The 26,978-nt window shown below is 38.3% G+C and overlaps 1 protein-coding gene across 8 annotated transcripts in view; it reads right to left on the bottom strand.

Annotated features, from left to right (window-relative positions):
- The window catches only part of RMND5A (required for meiotic nuclear division 5 homolog A), a 68,871-nt gene that overhangs the window by 36,360 nt on the left and 5,533 nt on the right, over positions 1–26,978 (bottom strand). For 6 of the 8 annotated variants that reach the window (XM_045054534.1, XM_045054532.1, XM_045054531.1 and 3 more), the window contains exons 2-3: positions 11,369–11,511; positions 2,794–2,898 (exon numbers count right to left, since the gene is read on the bottom strand). The exons of 1 other annotated variant lie outside the window; for it this stretch is intronic. In XM_045054534.1, coding sequence (XP_044910469.1) covers positions 2,794–2,898; positions 11,369–11,511 — 248 coding nt within the window. The remainder of the gene's footprint in view (positions 1–2,793; positions 2,899–11,368; positions 11,512–26,978) is intronic. One more of the 8 variants, XM_023251858.2, reaches the window with a different exon arrangement.

Below are 26,978 nucleotides of genomic sequence, written 5' to 3'. Positions count from 1 at the left end.
AAACTGCTCTAATAAGGAAGAACAAACACTTTCAAACAAAAGACACAAGGTCTTAGCAAAGAAACAGAAGATACGGTAATCAAAATAAACTCATTGGATGGACTCAATAACAGAATGGAGGTGATAACACAAAAAGTCAGTGAAAATCAATACAAACTATCTAAACAACAATAAAAAGGGGTGCCTGGGTGGTTTAGTCAGTTAGTGTCTGACTTTGACTCAGGTCATGATCTTGCAGCCTGGAGCCTGCTTCAGATTCTGTGTCTCCCTCTCTCTTTGCTCCTCCTCTGCTCGTGCTCTCTCTCTCAAAAATAAATAAACATTAAGAAAATAATGAAAATAAACAAAAAAAAAACCCTGGAAAACATGAAGAGAGCGTCAGAGACCTGTGGGACAAAAAACACCTGACAGGCACTTCATCAGAGTATCAGAAGGAGAGAAGAGTGTAATGTAGAAAAAAATATTCCCCAGTCTTAGCAAAAGACATAAACCTACAGACTCAAGAAGCTCATCAAACTTGTAAAAGGATACACTCAAAGAAATTCAAACCCAGACACCTCACAATCAAACTGCTGAAAACTGAAGACAAAGAAAAAATCTTGAAAGTTGCTAGAGAAAAGTGATGCACTGCTTATAGAATTCTCCACAGAAACCATGGAGACTAGAAAGAAGCGGCATGTTTTTCAAGTACTGAAAGAAAAGAACAGTCATCCCAGAATTTTATGTCAAGTAAAAATATCCTCTACAAATGAAGATGAAATAAAAACATTCCCAGATAAAGGAAAGCTGAATTTGTTGCCAGAAGACCTGCTCTGAAACAACTGTTATAATAGGTTCTCTAGATAGAAAATGATACCGTAAGAAAACTCTGAACATCAAGAGTAAAGGAAGAAAAGTCTACTTTGTGGTCTAAAAGCTTTCCCTGACCAATTTTATTTCCATTCCCTAAATCTTTCATAGGCATTACCCCCTAATAACCTTCTTGCGTTTTTTAAGTACATAAATTTAATTAGATAAGATCATTTAGATTTAACTGAAATTATAATCCTAGGAAATCACTGCTTAAATCAGACCAAGAAACACAGGATTATTTTATAGCACATACAACAACAGGCAGGAACTACTAATCACCTACCATTTACAATTACCACAATGAAGGAGTTGTCCTCTCCCAAACTGAGCATCTCTTTCTTTAAAGACCTATCTACCCTATTTTTAGATGTCAACACATATATTAAGACTAAGACTTATTCAGACAAAAACCAAAATGAACAATCCAAAATTACTGTCAGAGTCTAAATTTTTATTTACTTGTTTTTTATAAACATCTTTCTTGGTCTAGTACTTAACGTAAAGAATATTAATAATACAAAGCACCGAGATGCTAAAGCAATAGCTTCCACACGCGTACTAAATCTAGGTTGCCCCTAGCACTGAAGAAAAGGCCACAAATGCTTGGATTAGGCTCTCTAATTTCAAATCAGCTTATGAGATTCTGCCTGTTGAGAGATGCCTTCATAACAGTTTACCAATGCTTTTGAGTAGATTATTGTAGCTTTATGCCATCTATGACCACTAGAATGCTAGAAGTAGAGGTGGTGCTAATTCTGTTCCTCTTCTAATACTGTCCAGTATCTGTGGGTACACAAAGCCCCAGGCAAATGGTCATTCAAACGAATAAAGGAATGGGTATCTGAAGATGATTTCATTTATATATTTGATTTATATATATTTACATATTCATTTATAGATATTTCATTTATTTATATATTTCATACATATTTATATATTCATTTATATTATATATTTATATATTTCATTTATAACAAACTCAGGAATCTGCCAGTATTTCTTTAAATGTCTAAGTGTAACCTATAAGCAAGAATTATTGAGACTACATAAGAAAGATTCCTCATTGATCTGTCGACCTCATTCAATCCAAACATAGTCTTCAGACTTCCAAATATTCATTTAATAATTATTCTCCAATCCCATCAATCTCCAACAAATTTATAAGGTATCTGTTCTGTAGGAAAGAAATGAAACAACTTTGGAAGACATACTCATCAGCTCAAAGGACAGGACATGTGAAAAGAAACTATTTCATTTGGTAGTATACATTAAGTCCAAATTTTAAGAGCTACCATCAGATAGTAACTGCTCAAGAATTCCTTTGTGGCACCTGGGTGGCTGAGTCAGGCCTCTAACTCTTGATTTCAGCTCAGGTCATGATCTCATAGTTCATGGTATCAAGACCCGAGTCGGGATCCACAATGAGTCTGGTGGGATTCTCTCCCTCCCTCCCCAACTCTCTCTCAAAATAAACATTAAAAAAAAAAAAAATCCTTCAAATCTTCTCTTAATATACATAAAAAAGTAAAATTCGACCATTTGGAAATGTTAGAATTTAATATTTAAACAAATTTGAACAATTTTACTATGCCCCTCACATACCTTTATTTCCATAAGGTATGCCATGGTCCCTGTTATACGGGTAAGAAAAAAATCAAACACTCATGCTCAGGATGTCTTTTTACTACATTCAAGTTCTATAACTTATTTGATAGGTTCGGAAAATATAACTAAGCATGAATAAGCAATGCACTAGATGAAATGTTCTGAGCTTCCTTCTGCCATTCTGACTTTCCAGTATAGACTACTAAGAAAATAAAATACTTTCATAGCTTATTTTCTGTTCACCTATAGTAAAAATTACAGCTAAAATTATAAAAAGAGGTTGAGGAAATGCAACACAGTGTTAGAACTCCTTTTGTTATAACTGCACGTTCTTACTGTTGCATCAGTGCTAGGATCAGTTCCAGCTTCTGTTGCTAGGTGACCAAATTCGTTTGCATGGCTGCAGGAAATCAGTAGCATTGCACAGAAGCCAAGAAGTGGCTAATAAAAAGAAATATCTATTATTAGTACTTCTGTTTTACTGTACTTTTCCCTCTCATATTTTTAAAGAAAAAAGGACATGAGAAGAGGTTCTTAAAAGGTGAAAGCAGGATTCAAACATGAATCAAAAGCAAAAGAGCACACATTCAAGGGTGTGTCTGTCTGAAGAGGATGTTATAGCTTAGAAAGAAACTCAAGGATACACGAATTCATATACTACCTCATATATGTACTTCGTGTCATTCATATTTTTGATGAATTTAAGTTTTAAAATCTGGAAGCTGAGACAGAGAAGGAATAAATAGCTTTAATAAAACATTATGAAGGGTGCCTGGGTGGCTCAGTCGGTTAGGCAGCCGACTCTTGATTCCAGGTCAGGTCATGATCTCAGGTTCTTAAGTTTGAGCCCCTCATCGGGCTCTGAACTGACAGTGAGGAGCCTGCTTGGGATTCTCTCTTTTTCTCTCTCCGCTCTTCTCCAACTTGTGCTCCCTCTCTCTACTTCAAAATAGGTGAATAGGGGCGCCTGGGTGGCGCAGTCGGTTAAGCGTCCGACTTCAGCCAGGTCATGATCTCGCGGTCCGGGAGTTCGAGCCCCGCGTCAGGCTCTGGGCTGATGGCTCAGAGCCTGGAGCCTGTTTCCGATTCTGTGTCTCCCTCTCTCTCTGCCCCTCCCCCATTCATGCTCTGTCTCTCTCTGTCCCAAAAATAAAAAAACAAAACAAACAAACAAAAAAAACGTTGAAAAAAAATAGGTGAATAAACTTAAAAAAAAAATTACAAAACTATGAAATCTAAACAGATCATCCTCTTTGGCCACATCACGAACATGCTTACACACTGGTTAAACTTTAAGGACTGTTTTTGACTGTTCACCATCCAAAACCAATACACTTCCGAAATACAGTTCATGAGATTATAATTATTGAGAAAGTGGTAACAATACATGATAAAACTCAGTATATGTTTCAATTCTTAAGTACAAATTCTTTAATACTATTGATAATATTTTAAAAAACTACCTACTTTTGAAGAAAAATTGGTGTTATAAACCTAACAATGTGCTATTGTTGCACATACCAGGAATCAATTTCCCTTCTAAGCATCCAGTCAATCTGGTTTAGCAGTGAGAGAAAGAGATAAACTGCAAAAAATGCTTAATAGGGAATAAAAAGACCTGAATTCTGGTTACACACAGTCTAGAGAAAGAAATCTACTTAACATATGTACATATTTTACATACATCCAAAAGAGGTGTTTTTTTTTAAATTCCTCCCAAAATGAGAACAATCAAAATCCCCCCATCAATAATAAAGACAAACAACCTAACTGAAAAAAATGGACAAACAATGAATAAGAAATTCACAAAAGAGAGACATTCTGATAGTCAAACACACGAATTGATGTTCAACCCCGAAGATGGTGATGGAAATGCAAATTGATACAACTAGATAATATTTCACATCTGATTAATTTAAGAAATCTTAAATCTGATAATACCAAGTATAGGTGAGAAGTGAGAAAACAGGGCTGCTACCGTACATGTTTGGTAGGACTGGAATTTGGTATAAGCTTTTCAGGGAAAAATGCAGCAAACCTAGTAAAGCTGATGATGAGGCACAAGGCCTCAGATGAAAATAACCCATATTTGGGCATATACCAGCCAGCAGTGCCTTGCAAACTATGGCTGGAAAATAAACTCAGTAGTGTGTCATAATAAGCATTTGTAGATGAATTTTTAGATGTAGATACTACCTTCTTAGACATTCCATTCTGTCCTCTGTAGGATATTCATACCTCTATTTTTATTTTCAAAATAGAGAGGTAGGTTGTGCCAAATCAAGGAAGGAGGAGGGGAAAGTCACACTAGTAACTTCTAACCTTGTAAACGAAGGGGAGAGTAATGTGGTGTGGTCAGAGATATGCCAGACTTCTGCGCTGGGCTTTTTAAAATCCTTAAAATGCTCCACAATCTAACCATCTGTCACATTTGCATCCTTATCCCTCACAATTATTTTACATACCTTCCTGCTCTGGTCTGACTGCCTCCTTATCTGAACAGATTACAGAAATCTGAGGGACTATTTTACTAATTCTCCCAAAGATGTCACCTACCTCTTTCCACACGAGAGAAATTCATACATACAGTGGCTACCCAAGGACACCAGGAGTTAATTCTCTCAAGGAACTCCAACTGAGGAAGTTTCTTCAAAGTCATAAAATCTGAGTATTTACCCAGTTCCTCCATTTGTTTTCTAGTTCTTTGATCAAAGTTTTCCCATCTGTATCTGTGGACAATCATCCCTATCTTACAAAGTGTTGATAAAAACTTATCCTAAAATATCTATCGGGACCTATCCCACAACAAGCCTTCAATACACAGTAGCTGAATCAAAAACCAGGCCTTGCCACCAAATCCTGATTCTACATTTAAGAGAGTCTTCATTTTAGGAAACGTAAATAAAAACAAAAAACACATTAACAGAAGCATTAATAACAAATTCATTAATTTAAAAATCACTTGAATACAATTACACACTGGATTAGTTGGCACAACTTACTGGGTGTAAGATCTCTTTTCCCTCTCAACCCAACCTGACCAGGACTCTAGAACAAGCTAGCTATTTCATCTTCTAGCCTCAGGCCAAAGTGGGTCTGTACCACCTCCAGGTTCAGTGGGATTATCTGATCCTGTATCCTAATAGGAGAAGTGATTGCAAAGGTGTAGGCTTTCCTCTGTGGACTATACTTTAATGCAAATAATTATCATTACCAACTAAAGAATATAGTTTCATTCCGCTTGAAACAGGGTAAGAACAATACAGGCCCAGAGCTTACAGCTAATGTCGTAATGTAACAGATGGCAAAGAAAACAGAACTTAACTCATCTTCGCTTTTGAGAATGATCTTCAGACTGAAAAAGGCAAAACCAGTATTGTTTCAGAGAAAATGGAGCCCAACACAAGTGAAGAGACCCAGAGAGCATCTAGCTGTTTATATGAGTCAGGACTCTTCGTTCTTATAAACAGAAGTCTCTTTTGCCCACACAAGTTGGATTTGAAGGACGCCCAGGTAACCAGGGGTAGGTAAGAGGGTAACTGAACCTCAAAAAATGTTCGTTCCCTCCCCACCTTTTGCCTCTATTTCTCTCTGCGAAAGCATTTTGTTTTCCACAACAGACCAGACTCTTTCAAGGACTACTAATCACTTCTAGGCTCACATATTCCCAGCCCTTCCTTCCATTAAGAGCTCTAATGAAAAAGGTCCTACAAGAGGACTTTGAGGTACTCACCCTGGAGCAAACAATTGTGGCCAAGCCTGGGGGGGGGGGGGGTCAGATCCATCCTCAGACCATGCACTGTGGCCAAACCCAACGAGGTATTGAGAATGCAGCTGCTCCCAGTCAAATCACATAATTTAAAAACAAACATCTTCCATCTTGACCACAAAGGTATGAGATTTTTATTTAAACACATAGTCTATTCCATTTCCTTGCATTACTAAGTAGTAATTTGGGGAGAGGAGTTAGTTTGACATGTTTTATTTCTAGGGGACTATATTCCTGGCTTTTTATTATTGTTGCCTTTTTCATAATTTTGTTAACCATTCCTTTTCAGTAATTCTAAAAATTCCACTCAAAATATATTATCAAATTATCTGTCTATATTTCAGAATTCAACTTAGGTCTTTTTCTTCTCAGAGTGAAATTTCCATTTCTAGTCATTTTAATTTCCTTTCTCCTTCATTACCAGTAACATCTCTCTACTACATAAGGATTTATCCATTACATAACAAAACTTTAGAGCTAGTACATATCTGACTTCACCCACTCTGTATCTATATGGCTAAATCCAACACCTTTTCTCCCATTGGTATCTTTTTCTCCTCTCATGCCACAGTCAAACCTACATAAAAGGCAGTTCCAGATGGTTCACACAGAACTATCTTAAATATTCTACATTTCACTTTTTATAGCTTCATGCCATTTTTTAACATAGTCAGCATTTTGCCTCACCCATGCAGATGCTCCATCTACTGGTAGAATATCAGCTTCGGCTTATGGTTTTTATTTTATCATTTTTTTTTAAATGTTTATTCATTTTTGAGAGACAGAGAAAGAGAGAGCACGAGCAGGGGAGAGGGAGAAAGAGACGGAGATACAGAATCTGAACAGGTTCCAAGCTGTCAGTACAGAGCCCCCAACGCAGGGCTTGAACCCACGGACCGTGAGATCATAAGCTGAGCTGAAGTTGGACAGTTAACTGAGCAAGCCAGCCAGGCGCACCTAGGCCAATAGTTTTTAAAACTACTTTTTAACCCTTATTTTCCGCCCTTAAAACACTACTGCCCTGGCAAAGGCCTAACTGATTTCCTAGCACAGTGTTTAAGCATAGACTCATGAGTGAGATCTTTTTCCAAAACCTGATTCAGCACTTCCAAGCTGCACACCTGGGGTATGTTACTTAATATCTGAGTCTTAAAATGGGAAAAAAGTACCAGCATCATAGAATATAGATATATGTACAGCACTCAGCCCAGTAGCTGGAACATTGTCAAAATTCAGTAAGTGACAGCTATTATCTTCCTACTCCTGACTTCTCCTTGGTCTAATTTCACCCTATTTAATGAGGGCAAGCAAATCCTCAACTGCTTAAATCATTCCCTCCCTTTTCCCCTAATCTCAAATCATTAGGCTTTCCATCAACCTGATCCTGCTTTTTCCTGATAAGGCAGCCACTCCAATTGAGTCAGTCCCTGAGAGTCTTTCACAGTCCAGCATTTATTTCACTGTTGTTCAGCCTCCTTCTCAGCCTTGCAGAAAACCACACCTCACTCTGCTGTTTTGAAATCTTACCTGTTCTTCCAAGTCAAATTTAAGATACCAACTCCACAAAACTTAAACAAGGGCACGATGATCTTCCATTTACAGTAAGCAAAGCCCATCCCATGCAAATTTATTTTACATTGCCTCAGAAGTTTTCCAGTTCTTTCACGTGTACAAGCAGCACTCTTATGTGACCAACTAGACCATAATCTTCTAAAGAACATGGACTATGTATTTTGCTTTCAATTACCCCACAGCAAATTTCAGACAATTTCAAATCTTAACACTATTTATTTTAATACACACACACACACACACACACACACACACACACACACACACACCTAAAACAGTAATCACATATCTAAAGCAGTAATGGTTTTATTGACTTTTCTTACTTAGGAAGTAAACTAAAAAAAAAAAAAAAAAGCCAAAAGACTAAGTAAAACACTAAAGTAAATGCCCTAAGCAGGAGAGAACTCTAGATGTTCTTAAAATGGGAAAGGAAATAAGAAATAGCCCAACACATTGTTTTTACTAAAAATAATTTGCCACAGAACCCAATGGCTGATACTATTTATTTTAAATAGTGATCATACTGTGGGCATCTGAAAAGAGTCAACACATTAAGGCAGAAATCTTCAATAATTTTTTATGTTCACAATAATTAAAAGCCAGAAAGTGCCTTAGCTAATGCCACAAACTTCTTTTCTGCTTACTTTAAGTGATGACTAAAGAACTTTAAAACAAGCATTAAAACATTAAAGAAGAAAAACCATCAAGCATGTCAAAAATTTACTCATGTTCCTCACTCAAAACCAGCCTGCTCATAAAGGAGTCACCAGCTTCTCTGTCCTCCTCTTGGCAGGGTGGAAAAATGTGTCCATAACATGGTGCTCACAGGCTGCTTCACAGCATTCCAGTTCATTACTCAAGTCTGTTTGTGGTACTTAAAGGCTTGTGCCGCAATGGCTTCAGCTTCATCCTGTTTGCTCACCGCCAGCCCAAAGGAGTCCACCCTGCCCTGTTACAACAGGTGGCCCTGGAAGCTTGTACAGATTTATTTACCAGCTCTAAGCTAAAAGAAAAGGAAGACTTTACAAGTCAGTGGAATCTTCTACAACAGCCTACACAGAATTCCTTATGTATGCAGAAGCACAATGTCTGGTTCGTTCTAGTGGGGTAACAGCTTCCTACAGCTGAGGCCAAGCAGATACTCCCACCCCGAAAAAGGGGGAGGGAAGGAGAAAATGCAGTGAAACATGTTAGAGAAGTGGAAGTGGGCTAAAAGATCCAGGCTTTCTTCTGTTATCCAGGACTATAATTCAACAAACAGTTATCAGTATCAACCTAACAATGTAGTTTCATAGGACGGATCAGAAGAATCTGGAATCCAGGTCACCTAGAACCTAAACTACTTTCACAGCAACACAAAGCTACAAAAAAAACATTTTTTTTTTTTACTTGAAAAAGCCCTTATAACTTCCACATACATGAAAAAAAAATGTCCTCAAAAGAGAAATGAGTAAATTAAAATATATAACTAGGAATATCCACCTCAAACACATCCCCACCAAAAAAGCCAGAACGTAGATTACTCCTCATGCATTCCCTGGGTATCCATGTTTGTTTGTCCCAAACAAAAAGGGACACTTTTGTTTCTAGTACCAAATACACTTAAATGTTTTGTCTCAAAGATTAGCCAAAATATCTGACAAGCATTATGAATATTTGTAAAGACCTGGTGGATCAGAAGGAAGACATACTTCCCAATTCACTGATAGCTGAGGAACAAGAATTAAGAAGAGGATTCTGATAATCATGACAGGACAACAGGCACAATCTAGGAAATGAGGACAGGTGGTCACCCTGTCAGTGGTAGAATACAGAGCTAGTGAATTACTGGCCCAAATGCTCCAGATCCTAGTGGCCAGCAGTCCAAGTACTTGAGCTATGGCTGCTGAGGCCATCCTCACCTCTCCCGATTCTCAGATCTCTTCTCAGATTCTTTCTCTGATTGGCTGTGAAAACTTCAGCTCTTGTCACTGTCATGGCCATCTTCTGGTCTTACTCTCCCCCCACTCTGTCATAACTACAGGCAGCCTGATGGTCAAGCAGATGCCTCCTGGAACGTCTAGGAACCTCCAACCTCTAGGTTTGAACCATCAGAACCATTAGATTGCCTTGACCACTGTGAGCCACCAAAACCTGAAGCTTCCTAAATACCACCAGTAGTTACTCTACCTAGAGAAACTGACAGTTCCTCACCCACAGTGATTTAAGATTGTCTCTAAAGGCCCCATCACCATTCCAGTAAGTACTTAAGCCAGTATAGGCCAACTGAAGACTTCCATACCATAGCCCCCAAAAAGTCTAATGCCAAAGCCACTTCCAATGCTGTGTTCACTCACTTGGAGTCACCAAATAGGCATCACAACCTCAAAGCTATTTCAGAGAATACTCACTGCCTTCCCAGCCTTTGCTAGCAAATGCCATCACTAACCCAAAATGGGGCTGCTGCTGCCAACACTACTTCTCTGGCCTCGTTTGCTGAGTTGAAACCCTCAGCACTACGATAGTGGCAAAAGCTCTCTGAAAGGTCGCTAACACTTCTGTAAACCACAGCTACCCAAACAATCCCGAGAGCCTCTGCCACACACACAGTCCTGCCACACTGTACCTACCAGTTAAAGAGATCTATCTCCTTAGAAGCATATAGTTCTGCCTTAGGCTGCTTTGTCTAGCCCTTCAATACTACTGCTTTATAGGGTAATTTCTAACAGCTAGGTTTACCCCTGAGTTAGACAAAGCCACTCTCTGGATTCCATGAGTTTCCATCTACATCATAGCTATTAGCTCTCTTATATACAAACTAAGCAACTCCTAGGACTGTTTTTGCTACAAAAAGCTCTTCCCAAAAGTTCTTCCTACCTTCCCAGAAGTTTACAATGGGTCAACAAAAACGTCCATAACCAGTTACAAACTCCCCAATGGCTGATGTAGTCAGGGGTATCACATAGTAACCTTATACCTCTTCTCTTAGGCCCCACTAGGACTATGAACTCCAAAGGCAAAAGTGGTCCAGTGCTAAAAATAACTGCTTATAAGGAAGATTCAAGAGATGTCACTGGAACAATCACCCAACAGAAATGACTGGCCCTGCCGGCTAGCAGCCAGCCCACTCACTCACACAGAACACAACACTGGAGAAAAGCAGCTAGCATGTCCACAGGAAGACAACAGTTAGGATGATGCAGGGGAGACGGATGCAAGGGTGTTATTCTAACTGCCCCATAAGAGAGACACAGCCAAGGAACTGCTCAGGAAGTAGGAAAAGTTACCCCTGTAAACACACTCCCTCATAGTAGCTAAAATTTCTTTGTAAATTTACTCATCATGATACTAGGAACTGCAATCATACAAGCAAATGGATAAACAACAAGGCTGTAACAAGGTTTGCTGTATTTTTCTTTTTCTTTTTTAAAATATCAACAGAAAACTTTAAGAATAACATAATAAAACCAGATCTGCAGAAGTTGTTAAAAGCAAGCATAAAATAATTGGAGAAAGCAAATGTTATCAAAGCAGTGACAGGAGATGAAGGATGCTTTTTAAAAATCTCAAACACTTCCTTCAACACCATACCTTATCAATGGCTTTTCCAACCCGAGAAACACTGCTGTGGATGTCTTTGTGGTCTGAGGCCAATTTTTGAACAGTATCCTTTATTCTTTTACAGCACTGTGTCAAAACAAGTGAAAGTGTCCCTGATAATTCAGCATCTTGGCCTATAAAAATGAAAGAAAGAAAGAAAAGAAAGAAGGAAGATTGGTTACTCATGAAAGCAAACCCAAAAGACAGCAAATTTCAAATGGGCCCTTTAGAACATGAGAGTTGGAAGAAAAGTGAAGAAAAACAAATATCTGCTTTGAAGCAGATGGTCACACTCACAGATAACATTTTTCAAGTGAATGCTAAGAAAGCTATCTTAATTTATTTTTTGGAATAAATAAGAAAACTTTACTAGGAAATAAACCACTTTTGTAATTACCAAAATAGCACAGACTGTGAATAATACTGCCAAGGCATTTTTCAAAAAATATGTCTAAGTGAATAAACTCAGTTATTCAATCCACTTAAACTGTTCAAATTATTCTCAAAACAGTTTCATCGTTACTAAATTTCCTGAAGAGATTATTTAGTCCAAATGCTTTATATTCTATATGAAAGATAGAAAAAAACCCAACAAACTTCTTTGGATACCATGTTGAAAAGCATGAACATAGCAGAAAAAGTTATCATATCCCCATGTATAAGGCACAGTGAGCCATTCTTATAAGGGTTCCCACCACCCTACCTGATAACAGAGGCTTACTGTGCCCTAAAGTGTATACAATGTGGTTTATGATGAATTCCTGCTTTCCTTATGGGAGTCTAGAATTACGCTATCCGCTAAGGCAGAGAGTGCCTATATGACCAGTCCCCAATAAACACCCTGAGCACTACCTCTTTAGAGAACTTCCCTGGTGGACAACACTTCAAACTTGCTACAATTTGATGTCAGAGGAATTAAATGTGCCCTGCCTGTGTGACACTACACTGAGAGAGGACTCTTGGAAATTTTCTCCTGGTTTCCTCTGGACTTTGCCCCATGAGCCTTTTCCCTTGGTTGATTTTGCTTTGTACCCTCTTGCTATATAATAAACCTTAGCCATGAGTGTGACTACATGCTGAGTCCTATGTGTCTTCCTAGTGATCACTGGAATCTAAAGGTGGTCTTGGGGACCTTGATACACATGACAAATCAATGGAAAGTTACTAGAATTTAAATCCTCTTTCCCAGTGCTACCTCCTCAGGAAAAAGGGAGGAAAAGAAGATGGGAGGAAGAGAGAACAAATTGAGTCATGTTGTCAATTACCTCATCTATCTACATATCCCCACTGTGAGTAACAGGCCTGGCTTCTAAACCCCTACTCACTATAACAGTGATTCTTAAACTGTAATTTACATCAGAATCACCTGAAGGTCTAGTTAAAACAAAAGAGTTGACCCCCCCCCCCCACTCCCAGTTTCTAATTCAAGAGCTCTGGGATGGGGCCCAAGAATCCGAACAAGAACAACCCCAAAACTACAGTAGTCCTAGGATGTTCATTTATTCAACAAATATTTATAGAGAACTCATTATGTGACAGGTATAGCAGTGACGCAAAACCATCAAGTACCACCATCAAGTACCTAAGCTGCCTTAAAACGTACCTTCTGGTGAGCAAGATAAACAACACAAAGTATCAATTATATACAGTATGACAAAAGATGATATATGCTACTGGGGGAGGAAAAGTTGTGTAGAACAGATGGGGAGTGCATTTGAGCTGAACAATCACAATCTTAGAGTGGACATTATAGGCCTCACTGAGAAAGTGGTATCTGAGTAAATACTTGAAAGAAATGAGGAAACCAGCCTTGGGGCTACTGTGGGGGTTGAAGGGCAGCATATCTGCCACCCTAAAATTAGCTTCTTTGGCATAAGGATTATTTTGAGCGTATTATTGTGAGAAACAGCAGATGCAGGAAAAACTGAAAACAGTAAAAGTTACCCTTTTGTAAGGGAAATTTACATTTAGAAATCTCCATCAGTAAGAATGTCTCCCTCTCTATACCTCGAAAAGAAGAAATGGCACTAAATCATAAGAAACCTATCAATGAAGAAGGCTCAGATTTATATCTGAGTAACAAACTTTACTCTTACTGTGCTTTTCCTGATAAACTGGTCTCCCCACACCTTTCCTGAACTCTAAGCCACCTTTTTGACTTGCTCATTTTTCTCTGGGAACCTCCCACGTATACATGAGGTATATATGTTAATAAACTGTTTTTCTCTTGTTAATCTGCCTTTTATTACAGGGGTCTCAGCCAAGAACTCACAAGGTTAGAGGAACAATTCTTTTTTCTCTCCTTCAGGGGAAAGCATTCCAGGCAGAAGGAGCAAAAGCCCTTACAGAAATATCCTAGATTATTCAAGGAACAGCAAAGAAGCCAGTGTGGCTAAAGTAGATGTCTGGCAAAGAAAAAGAGGAGAAAATGTTTAAAAGATTACGGGGTCCTGATCGTGCAGGGCCTTTTTGGCATTATAAAAGGCTTCTTAGACTTTATTCTGAGTGAAAGGGATATCCACTGCAAGGTTTTGAACACAGCAGGTACAAAAACTGACACATTTTAGTATGGCCATTCTGGCTCAGGACAGGAGTAGAAGGACAGAAGCAGGAAGAGTAGTTACGAGGCTGTGGCAGCAATCTAGATGAGAGGACAGTGGCTCAGCCCAGGGTGTTAGACGTGGAGGTGGTGAGAAGTGGCTGGATTCTGGATATATTTTGATGATAAAGCCAACAGGATTTCCTGACTTAAGTATGAGGAAAGAAAAGGACTTACAGATGACTCTAAACTTTTTAGCTTAAGTCAACTGGAAAGATGGAGTTGTCTTCAATTAGAAGAATATAGATGAAAAGCTGAGCAGGTATGAGAGGAAGAGGAGATAGAGTTCAGTTTCAGCTTGTTAAATTTCGTATGTGAGTAGTCACTTCAGTGCACATGAGGAGGAGTTAGACATACAAACTTGGAGTTCAAGAGCAAAAACAGGGCTGGATATATAAACTTGTGAGTCACTGGCATGTAGATGATACTTAAAGCCATGAGGCTAAATCAATGAAATCATCAAAAGAATTAGTACAGACACAAAGAAGTAGTAAAAGACGAGAGTCCTGGAAACTCCAAGTTTATAAGACCACGATAAAGTCGAACTGGAAAAGGAGATTAACTGAAACACTGTGATGTAGGAGAAAAATCAAGTATGGTGCTGGGGAAGCCAAGTAAAGAAAATGTGTCAAGGAGGAAGAAGTAACCGAGTGTATTAAATGCTCTGCTATGTTAAGTAAGATGTGGACTAAGAGCTGACCACTGGATTTATAATGTGGAAGTTAAGAGTGACCATGACAAGAACAGTTTCTCTCAAGTTTCAAGAAAAGAAACCTAGAAGGGGCATCTGCATGGCTTAGTTGGTTGACTGTCTGACTCTTGATTTTGGCTCAGGTCATGATCCTATGCTGACGGTTCAGAGCCTGGTTGGGATTCTCTCTGTCCCTCTCTCAAAATTAAAGGAAAGGGATAAGGGGGAAGGGGGAAAGAATAAGGGGGAGGGGGGGGAAAGGAAAGGAAAGGAAAGGAAAGGAAAGGAAAGGAAAGGAAAGGAAAGGAAAGGAAAGGGGAAAGAGGGAGGGAGGGAAGAAACCAAACCTAGGGACTTCTAGGCACTATGAAGAAGGGAATATGTTTGGTTCAGTGACAACCACTGAGAGAAGTAAAAACGATAAGCAGACAGAAAATAGTGTCCATAAAGTAAGCAATCCAGTATGATGTGGCCAAAATAAATTGCCCTGATCTCTATTTACAATTATACGAAGTATGTATCAGGTGCTTCCAACATCTAATAACATAATTTAAGCTAAGAGAAGACCTGGAAATTCAGGAAAATTTCAAAATCTGTCTAAAAGGTATTCCATATATACCTTGAGCCAAAAGAATCTAACTGCTTCAGTAGCTCTACTGTGGCCATTTCTGTATCTAAACCTTACCTAACGTCAATAGCTTCATCTCCTCTATAAATCTCTCTGTTCACCGATTCACTCAGTCTTCTCAATTCCTAATGAATTCTGTTCTCTCCACCATTCCTCTGGCACTGAATCATATCCCACTCAACAATTTTATGTATAATCCCATCATCCATCTCAATTAGATACAAGTCCTGAAGGGAAGACAGATTCTTATTGTTAACTGTGTATTCCAGTCTTATCCTATTGTCTTGCAGTTTCATGCACTATTAATGTAAGTATTTGGATTGATGGCAGAGAGAAAAAAACAGTTAAAAAGAATGCCATATTCAACAAATGGTGCTGGAATAACCAGACATGCAAAAGAATCATACCATATACAAAAATTAACTCAAAATGGAATGAAGATCTAAATATAAAAGCCAAAACGATCAAATCCCTAGAAAAGAATAAGAGCATTCTCGACCTTGGATTGAGCAATGGCTTCCTAGACATTATACCAAAAGCACAAGCAACAACAACAACAACAAAAACCAGATAGATAAATTAATTACTTAATTCCTTCATTTGTTCAGTTGGCCTTTACCAAAACTAAAAACTCTTGTGCTCCAAATACTACCAAGAAAGTGAAAAGATAATCCACAGAATGGGAAAAAACATTTACAAGTCATATGTCAGATACGGGCCTAGTATCCAGAATATATAAAGAACTGTTAGAACCTTACAAGACAACCCAATTTAAAAGTGGGCAAAGAATTTTTAATAGACATTTTCTTCCCAGAGAGAATAAGACAAAATACCATAAAAACAGGAAAAGATGCTCAACATCATTAGTCAAAAGAAAAATGCAAATCAAAACTATAATGAGAAACTACTTCACTCCCACTGAGATAGCTATGATGAAAAAGATGGACAACAAGAAGCGTTGGGGAGGATGCGGAAAATTTAGAACCCTCATATATTGCTGGTGGCTGTAAAATGGTGTAGCACTGAAAAAAACAGTTTGACAGTTCCTCAGAAAGTTAAAGAGTTACTGTATGATCCAGGAATTCCACTCTGAGGTACATACCCAAGAGAAATGAACACAGAGGTCCACACATAAGTTTGTACATGAATGTTCACAGCAGCATTATTCACACTAACCAAGAAGTGGAATCAATCCAAAGGTCCAAATGATGAATAGATAAGTGGGGCATATCCATAAAATGGAATATTATTTAGCCATAAGGAATGGAGCACTAATACATACTACAACACAGATGAACTTCAAAAACACTGTGTTAACTGAAATAAGCCAGACACAAAAGGCCATACGTTGTGTGGTTCTATTTATATGAAATCTCCAAGTCCATGGACAGAAGTAGATTCATGGGGGCCAGAGGCTGGGGAAGAGTAGAATGAGGAATGACTGTTAATAAGTATGAGGTTTCTTTTCGGAGTGATGAAAATGTTCTGGGATTAGATAACGGTAATGGGTGCACATCTCTGAACATACTGAAAGGCAGTGAGTGAATCATACCCTTCAAAAGGGTGACTTTTATGGTATGTGAACTATTTTTCAATTTTAAAAATCTTAAAAATGCAAGCTGTAAGTCCTATCCATTCTATCATATTTTTTTTCCTACACTCAGTAGACAGCAAAGTAAGCAAAAGGTTAAAGAACAAAACGGCAAAGACCAAAGCAGAGGATAGAGGTCATCTGGAATTTACCAATTGAACTTCCAAGCCCCAATCTTGAAATCCATCATTTTCCAATCTCAGCAACTTAAATGTCTGAAGTTTGGTGCCTTTGTCATCTTTTTTCCTTTACCATCTACAAGACCCGCCACTTTTTGTTTTTCAAGTTTATAAATGACAGACACTAGTAGCATAAGGTCAATTAATAAACACAGAGTTTTCAGTATGCCCCAAGGAAAAGTAATTTCTACAATGTATTTGGAAGTGTAGGAAAAGTACAATGGAATAATCTGAAAGAGAACCCTGGGAAAGCCCTGTTCAAAGAGAAAGATTCCACTAATGCATTTTCAAATGGATTTAGTGGAAAGCAGCCAAAGGTAAAAACAGGTTTAGAAATCACTATAATAATCAAATTGACTGAGACCAAACCTCTAAGTGCTAAAGGGAGAGTTCTAATGTTCTTCTGATTTCTCTGTCTTAAAACGAAACCTGCTTCTAGGAGAACCTTTCTGTGAAAGAAATCTAATTGGATTTAGTTCCTAGAAATAAAGTGGGAGGATTACTGTGACAACCATCTTTACCATAACTAAACTGGATGTGAAAGTATATGTTAGAACCCCGACTGGCCGCTGCAAGGGTCACTTTTTACCCAGAATGACGTCCTGTGCCAACTGCCTTTCCATGCAGTAAACCTCTTTGGACTCAAGCGCCATGCACAAGCATAAAAGAAATAGTTCTGAGGCAGTGCTCATTACTTACAGTGACCAAAAGTATTTTTTTAAGACTGTTTTTTTTTAGAGCAGTTTTAGGTTTACAACAAAATTGAGGAGATACAGAGATTCCCCATTTTCACCTTGCCCCTATGCATGCACAGCCTCTTCCATTATCAACATCCCCCACCTGAAATGTACTTTATTTTTTTAAATTTTTTTAACGTTTTATTTATTTATTTATTTATTTATTTATTTATTTATTTATTTATTTATTTATTTTAAATTATTGTCAAGTTTCTTTTTTTTTTTTTTCAACGTTTTTTATTTATTTTTGGGACAGAGAGAGACAGAGCATGAACGGGGGAGGAAAGAGAGACAGGGAGACACAGAATCGGAAACAGGCTCCAGGCTCTGAGCCATCAGCCCAGAGCCCGACGCGGGGCTCGAACTCACGGACCGCAAGATCGTGACCTGGCTGAAGTTGGACGCTTAACCGACTGCGCCACCCAGGCGCCCCAACGTTTTATTTATTTTTGAGACAGAGAGAGACAGAGCATGAACAGGGGAGGGTCAGCAAGAGGGAGACACAGAATCTGAAACAGGCTCCAGGCTCTGAGCTGTCAGCACAGAGCCCGACGCGGGGCTCGAACTCATGGACTGCGAGATCATGACCTGAGCCGAAGTCGGCTGCTTAACCGACTGAGCCACCCAGGCGCCCGGAAACGTACTTTATTTTTAAACCAAGGATGAACCTACACCGACACATCATTATCACCCAAAGTCCACAGTTACTGTAGAGTTCACCCTTGGTGTTGCACCTATGGGTTTTGACAAATGTGTAAGAGCATATATCCCTCACTATGGTATCATGCACAGTATTTTTACTGCCCTAAAAATCCTCTGTGCTCTGCCTCTTCATCTCTCTCCTCCACCCCACCCCTGGCAAGCACTAATTCTTTTGTCTCCTTCCATAGGTTTCCCTTCCTCAGAAGGTTAGATAGTTGGAATCACATAGCATGTAGCATTTTCAGATTGGCTTTTCATCTGGTAATACGCATTTTTAAGGTTCCTCCATGTCTTTTCATGGCTTGATCCTTTCTTTTCAGCAATGAATAATATTACATTATCTGCATGTACTGCACTTTAGCCATTCACCTAACTAAAGAACATCTTGGTTGCTTCCAAGTTTTGGCAGTTATGAATTAAAAGCTACTATAAACAGTCTGTGAAGGTTTTTGTATGGACATGTTTTCAACTCCTTTGGGTAAATACCAAGGTGCACGACTGCTGCATTTCATAGTAAGAGTAGTGTTTACTTTTGTAAGAAATTGCCAAGCTGTCTTCCAAAGTGGCTGTACCACAAAAGTACTTTTTACAATTTTTTTTTTTTTTTTTAAATTTTAGAGCCAGAGAAAGCAGGGGAGAGAAAGAATCTTAAGCAGGTTCCATGCTCAGTGTGGAGTCCAACTCAGGGCTCAATACCACAATCCTAGAATCAGGACCTGAGCCAAAATCAAGAGTCAAATGCTCAACTGACTGAGCCACCCCTAAAATTACTTTTATCATTATTTAATTCAACAGATAAAATAATTGGTACATCCATAAGAGATTTTAAATCCAAGCAAAGAACCAACACACATGGTTGGTCTTTCAATACAACAGAATGATATTCTCAGAAACTAGAATAATCATAGTCTCTTCCAAAATCAGACAAACTAAATTAAACATATCTGAGTGAACTCCTAAACCATTTTTTTTAATAGAGCACAGCTATGACTTCAAGCTCTGCCTTGGGCTTCATTTACTGCCTAGCGATTTCAAGATTTATGTCCATTAGTTTCAGAGAAATAAACTAGAAAAATGCTTATTTCCATAGCATCCTGTACTTCCCTATCAGAGTTTCAGACTTAATTGTAAATATTTGTCTATCATCCCCATGAAATTACTTGAAGACCGGAAACTCGATTGCTTAATCTCCAGTGTTTAGCATGGTAACTGACATATATTAGGCATCCAATAACTATTTACCAAAGGAATAGAAAAATAATATTTTTTTTTTTTATTTAAGAAGGCTCCATGCCCAACGTGGGGCTCTATCTTATGACCCCAAGATCGAAAGTCACATGCTCTACTAACCAAGCCAGCCAAGGGCCCCTAAAAATTATGTTATTACATATTCTAATTTTCAAGCCCAGCACTGGAGACCCCTGGCACTATGACATACTCTGAACTAACTCCCTCTGAAACTGCAGGCAGTGTCACACTCAGCAGCTCACTCACCTTCCACTTCCTTCCAGGATGTTTAGTGCATACTACACAACAGCATTACGGCTTAAATTTTCCAAATACCAAATAAACACACACACACACACACACACACACACACACACACACACACACACACACACAAATTTCCAAATAAAACACATTCATAGAATAAAGTCCCCACAGTTGTAAGCACCTTCCCCTTTCCAGATAATGACCAATCCCTCCCCTCAAAAACCTTAAATAAGTACGTAAAGACTTGGAAAAAAAATTAAAGGCTTGTGTCTGAGCCAGTTTGTGTTTGTAGAACAAAATCATGCCACGGTGTGTGGAAAAAAATGAAACACATTTCAACTTTAGTAGATACATGTTCCTATAAAAGTACACCCCAAGTCAAAATGTAGGAAGGCAGGACAAACTTACACAATTAAGAGTGCCCTGTTCCCACAAAGGGAAAAATTATAAAATTCCTATTTATACCTTGGTTTTTATAAATAACTTTTCAATGCAGTCTATCATTTTTTACATTTATTTGTTCAATTATTTCCCTTCAGTACTAATCACATGGCTTAAGACAACCATAGGTCCAACTATGTGACAAGATTTACTCATCACTTTGGCTAATCTAATATAATCAAGACAAAGATGATTGAAAGCTATGTTCTCATCCCTACTCAGTGTTTACATTTTCAATTTGTTTGCCATTTATTTTTATGGTATCAGGAGGAAAAAAAAAAACCTCAAATAATTGCACATACTGTTAAAGAAAGATAAACAGCTTGTTGGTAGGCAGCACTATAATGGTGTGGCTTGATATGTCTGCTCATGGACAGATAATTAAAAGTTCTAATTTGGTCTGTAAAAGGCAGCTTAAAGGTGTCAATTACACTATGCAGTGCATGCTGCCTAAGAGTCCAACACATGAGACTATAATTAAGAGCATTCTATAAAAAAGTGGTGAGGCACAACACAGGAAGGTGACTACTATGATGATGATTACCCAGATGTCCAAAACGGCTGAAAACCTTACCACCTAGGACTACAATATTTTGATAGAAGCAAATAGTAGCATTCCCCAGAAATCACGAAGACTTGACTTTACAATCTTATGAATATCATGGAGGCAGAAAAAAATTTAAATATCCAAGTTTATAAATATTATATATATTGCATTTGAGCTCCTTTGCATTATTAAAAGTTAATTTCACTTCATAAAATGGACAGAGATCTTAAATTTGGAATTAACTGGAAAGCAAAATGGCACACAAGTTTTTATATTAATACAAAGAAATCCACTTAGTAAACATAATTCATTTAGTCAACATAACTGTGTCTGAATGAAAACCCAGACCTCATAGAGCTATACCCCAGAATTCATTCTAGTTTAGTTCCTTAAAAAATATTAAAATAAAAAAAGTCAAAAGAAGGCTGTAAGGGGGCAAAAAATGCTACATTATCCCATTACATTATACCACTCTTATTTTTAAAAGTCTTAATACCTTAAAATAAACAAAATGAGACTAGACAAAGACAAAACAGAAAACAACAGCAACAACAACAACAACAAAACACTAAAGTCAAAAGGGAGAACCATGACATTCAGAGTCAATTTACTGAGTGCAGAATACCCATGTCAGTAGTGTTCAAGGTACAGATCAAGTATTTTAGACAGATTAAGAAATTTAGGATGGGAATAAAAAGAGAAAGAATAAAATGGTCTAAGATTGATTCTAAAGAAGTCACTGAAAAGGGCCATCTGGGTGGCTCAGTTGGTTAAAGGCCTCTTTGATTGCAGCTCAGGTCATGATCTCACGGTTTGTGGGATGGAGCCCAGCGCCAGGCTCTGTGTTGACAGTACAGAGCCTACTTGGGATTCTCTCTCTCCCTCTCTCTCTCAAAATAAGTAAATAAAGCATTTAAAAACAAAACAAAACAAAAGTCACTGGCAAGGTAAACATGAATCTACTTGTAAAATATTAAAATAGAGAAACTGGAATCCTGAAAAGGTAAGGTTTGTATTTAAAAAACAATAAAAGGACTGTTTCATACTGTGAGTAGCAAACTAAATTGTGGCCGATTGGAGTTTGGGGCTTCTTAAGAGCTACCTCAGCACCTAAGGCCCAGCAGCTGCTCACAGAGATTCACTCAAAGGAGGAAAGGGAAGGCACAAATAGAACACACCCTTTTTTGTTTCTAGGGGCAGTATACACTGAAAACAATTTTCAGTGTATTAATTGGTGGTAAATCTACAAAGTACAGTATTTTGGGGGTCAACCCTGACCTTTCAGAACAAAATAAAGGTTCAGACAGGTGTGTTCTGATCCAGTGCAGCAAATCGCGGCCTAGTGTGCTGCAAAACCAACCATGGGGGGAGGGGGGGGATTTTATATTTAAAAATGAAATTACATGGTACAGACTAATAGTGCTCCTAGAGCAGAGAGCTAGATCAAAATGAGTGGCATAGGGAAGAAAGGGAAGACTTCAAAAATACACAATGAGGCAAGACTGAGAGAGATGACCGAAAAAAAAAGAGGACACAAAGCACCAGGTTTGAAATGTCTGTGAGACAGTCCCACTTTATAGAGCCTGTTCACTCCCTTCTAATTCAAAATAGAATTAATCTCTAACCATCTCCTTATTTATCTCTGAAATGAATGACTGAACCAGATCAAGTTTCTTTTAGTCTTTAAATGTGAAACTTCATACTTAAAAATCAAACTCAAATTTCCACCTTTCTCTCTCATAAACTTCCTATTTTCTTCTTAGTTCCATAACTGTCTACCTCTCACTCATGCTCAAACCTTAGATTAACCTTTGATTTTTCCAACCCTTCTCTCCGATTCTGCCAGACTGCATCCATGCACCGAGTCCTGGCAATTCTTTCCCTCAGGAGATCCCATGCATGGGTCCCTTTACAATCTCTACCACCACTACCCAAAGACAGGTCCCTCTTTCCTCAGATCTAAGTTGGCACTTAACTAGTCATCTTGCCTGTAGCCAAACTGCACTCCCAACTCCAGTCAACCTAAATGCTGCTAATTGGTCTCCGATCAAGTCCCTGCCCAGTCCCTGTTCGAAATGTACCACCCACCCAAGTCATTCAAAGTCTTCTCAGTCTACTACACTACTTTCCCTGGTATCTAAGAGTCTGTAAACCCTGATTCCAATTTTAATTCTTTATTCTATTTCTCCCCACCCTGGTCCTTCCTTGTTCCCAGAATGCCTCTTGTATTCTCATTCTTCTGCATCTTTTTTCTTGCCAACCTCCACTCCTGGCACTTTGTCCTACCTTCCTACTATCCACATTCAATCTCTGTTACTGAAACTTGACAGGTTAGAAGACTTGGTTTCAAATCCCACCCCTTCTTGCCAGTACCACTCAATCAACATTGGCCAATATACATGGCCTTGCATTATAGGGCACTGTTTGTTAAAAACACACCAATGTCATCTCCCTGACTAGACAGAAAGTTCTTAGAGCACGAGAACGATTCCTTGTCCTTTGTTAACCCCCACAAGAGTTAGCCTAGTCCCACATATATATATAATTGGCGATTAGTAACTATTGACCAGGTGCTCTGAAACTCAAGTGAAATAACAACCCCCTACCCCCAGCCATTCTTTCTAAAGGTTTCTTCTCCTCCCATTTCTCTGAACTGCTAGTATTTATACCAACCAGAAACACTGTTATACTGTGCCAAGACCATGACTTTCTTTTCCCCTCTCAAATGTACATGTCTGGTCTCATTAGCCAACCAAAGTTCCTTGAAGATTGTTTCTTATACCTTTTGAATATTCCTTATGGTGTTACAGGCAGACCACTGGGCACAGAATGGTAGCTAACATACACCAGTTAAAAAAGATACCTAATAGTCAAAACGTCTTAATTAAGACAGTGCTTAACACTACTTAAAGGCACAGACCTAAAAAAAAAAAAAGGGGGGGGGGCACTGATCTTAAAAATAACAAATACACCTTGTTTCACAGATTTTAAAGCCAGTTTATACCTATTGACTATTTAATGCCCGTTAACTCTTGCAATGTAACTTACCAGTTTACTGAAGAGGAAATAGGTTAAGTAAGATTATAAAACCACTCAGCAAAGTGGCAAAGACTCAAACCCAGATCTCCCTAGCTCAAGGACAATATTTCATGGTCTACTCTCCAAGTGGCAGACTCATCTTCTCATCTTCTATCTCCCTAACTAGCCTCCAAGTTCCTAGAGGGCTAAAGCTATGTATAATCCTTCTTTTAAATCACTCCTTATCTCCTCTTGAATACCTTCATATAATCACTAATAAGTTCATTATTATACCATGTGTTAGCTAACCTGGATTTAAATGAAATTTAAAAGTTAAAAAAAAAAAACAATAAGATACTGAATCTATATAGATCCCACAGATAGAGCAAACTCTTCAAAGATAACACACAGCCAGACACTGTGCCCCAAAATGAGAATAAATTACCATTCAGGCTCAATGTTAGGTGTTAAAAGACTTTGCAATACAGTCTTATGGACTCCCAGGATAAGGCTACCTAAGAACCACTCTGAGCTCAGCCATACTATCACCAAACCCAAATAAGGTGAAACTATTATTTCTAAAAGCTTCAGGTCTTGCTGGAGATTCTAGTCTCTGTTCTTTGTGGCATTAGACGAGCATCGAATCCAAGAGAAACGACAGATGTTTATGCCACTCTTCTACAAACTCTTGGAGCTTTCCAAAAAATGCCAGCCTAGAGAGCATCATGTCCCTGGGTATCTATCAACTTCTGGGGGTTACACAGAGTACCATGGGGCTCCAATACACAGCGCAGGGCCGGGACCCTCTAGAATTCTCCCCTATACTGCATTTTAGGGTCATTTTCAAAGATTTTACAGATGAAGAAGCAGGGCCCCAAATAAAAACAAGTCAGTTTCAATGTCCTAAGTGAATAGTTTACTAAAACAGCATTTTCACTTTCCTAACAACTAAGAGACTAAGACATGGAAACAATGGAGATTTCTCTATATACTCTAGTATGATAGTATCACAGAAGTATTAGCAAGCTTCTCCTTCACAAATATTATTATCCAGGGTTAGAAACTACTTAAGATATAAAATAACCTTAGGAAAATGATTTTATTATGCCAAGCATACAGGCAATTTCATGTAAGTTCCCAAAGGTAACATGAACCAAATTATATTTTTTAATCTATAGATTAAGTTGTCCTAACAACTCAGTATTTGAACTGTTTGAACATTACAGTTAGGAGGCAAGACAAAAACTGAGAAATAAAGGTTTGGCTAGTTAAGAAAACATTGCAAAGAACATTGCTATTAGTCTAACTTGCAGCTGCTCAACTATAATAGCCATCTATCACTTTTGTCTGGATACAAGTTTTCCTTCTTAGAACTCTCTCCTCTCTATGATCACACGGCCGTACATCTCCGTACACAGGGTAAGCAAAGACAGCCCAAGGTGGCCAATGGACTCCATGCCCTGGCCCCTGTTACTGATTCAAGAAAAGGTTTATGACTCTTACCAAGGCAATACGGACACTCCCTGGTAATTTTGTTTTTGAAAATACAAGGGGAAAAAAGGCATGTTCCTGTCTTTAGGATCACTAGCAGGATAAGGATGACATGAACTCCACTGGCCACCTTTAACTTCCGTGTAGAGAAAGCTCCTCTGAGGATGAAGCCAACCATGGAAAGCACGGGTGAGTGAGGAAGAGAAAAAGACCAGTCCTTATGGTACCTTCTCTAGTCCTGGAGCCAGCTGGCCTTACCTCATGAGTCATGAGTCAACAAAGCCCACTTTAATTAAAACTATTTGATTGCCACTTGCAATCAAAAGAATCCTGAGTAATATACTAGTCTCCTGGTGTATTGAATGAATGAATAATGAGCCAAATAACAAAGAATTATCTCCTAAAAGAGCCTGGAAAGGAATGACTGACAAAGTTAAATCTGCTTCTAAACCTAACTGGAAATGCCCACATGAACCTATTCTTCTCACCATCTAAAACAGCCCAAGTAGTGCCTTAACTGCTCTATTCTTCTCTTAGAGTATTTGAACAATGACTACTGTTATCCACCCTAACTTTTCTGACCTACTTATCTGCTACTTTCCACACTAGATGTTAAATGTAGATATCAAATTTTATTCAATTCAAAATTTAAAGTCCTTATCTCTCAATCTTGTTAATATTTAGCAAAAAGTTCAGTTGACAAATGAGAGACCAGATACCGTAGCTTACTCCAAGTACACCAAAGAGTGAGACTGAATAAGTAAACTATTCCTCTACCAAACTTTGATCCTTTAACAATTCATTCAACATAACACATTTGACCCTGGGAGGCTCTAAAAAGCACAGAGAATTTACGTGCATAAATAAGCATACTTTTCAATATATACAACTCAAATTCTAGAATGAAAAGTTATACCTACCATGTGGCCCTGAATCTGTGTTCTGTCTACTGATACAAACCATACCATAGAAATTAGTGAAAAACATGACCACCATAATTTGCTTTTTCTTTCATGCTTAATTGCCTACTTACCTTCTCATTTATTACCTTCAAATTTTAAAAACTGGAAGCAGTTCTGCAACTAGTAACTAAATATTCTTTGAATCACCAAAGAGAGAAAGATGGACGATTATGGTTTAAATGAGTTTTACTACTAGGAGTCATACCTCTCTCCCTCCCTCCCTCTCCCTATTCCTCTCCCTCTCTCCCTCTCTCCCTCTCTCTCTCTCTCTCTCTCTGTCTCTCTGTGTCTCTCTCTCTCACACACACAAGGAGTTTTAGAAGCTAACAAATACATGTATTGATCACTCCTACAAATTAAGTTGTCTTTACCAGCTTGCAAACTGCAATAATACTAAGCTTAAATCACAGTAAGTAGAACTACATGTTCCGTACCTCAAAGTAAAAAGGAATAGTGACAAATTACCATTTCCCTGAATTTTCTTTAAAATTTTCCTGGAAGCAAGCTAGCATCTTTGTATG

This window comes from Felis catus, chromosome A3 (genome assembly GCF_018350175.1).
Source record: "Felis catus isolate Fca126 chromosome A3, F.catus_Fca126_mat1.0, whole genome shotgun sequence".
NCBI lineage: Eukaryota > Metazoa > Chordata > Mammalia > Carnivora > Felidae > Felis > Felis catus.
The sequence above is the reverse complement of the archived record's forward strand: the minus strand, read 5'-3'. Positions and strand labels throughout refer to the sequence as shown.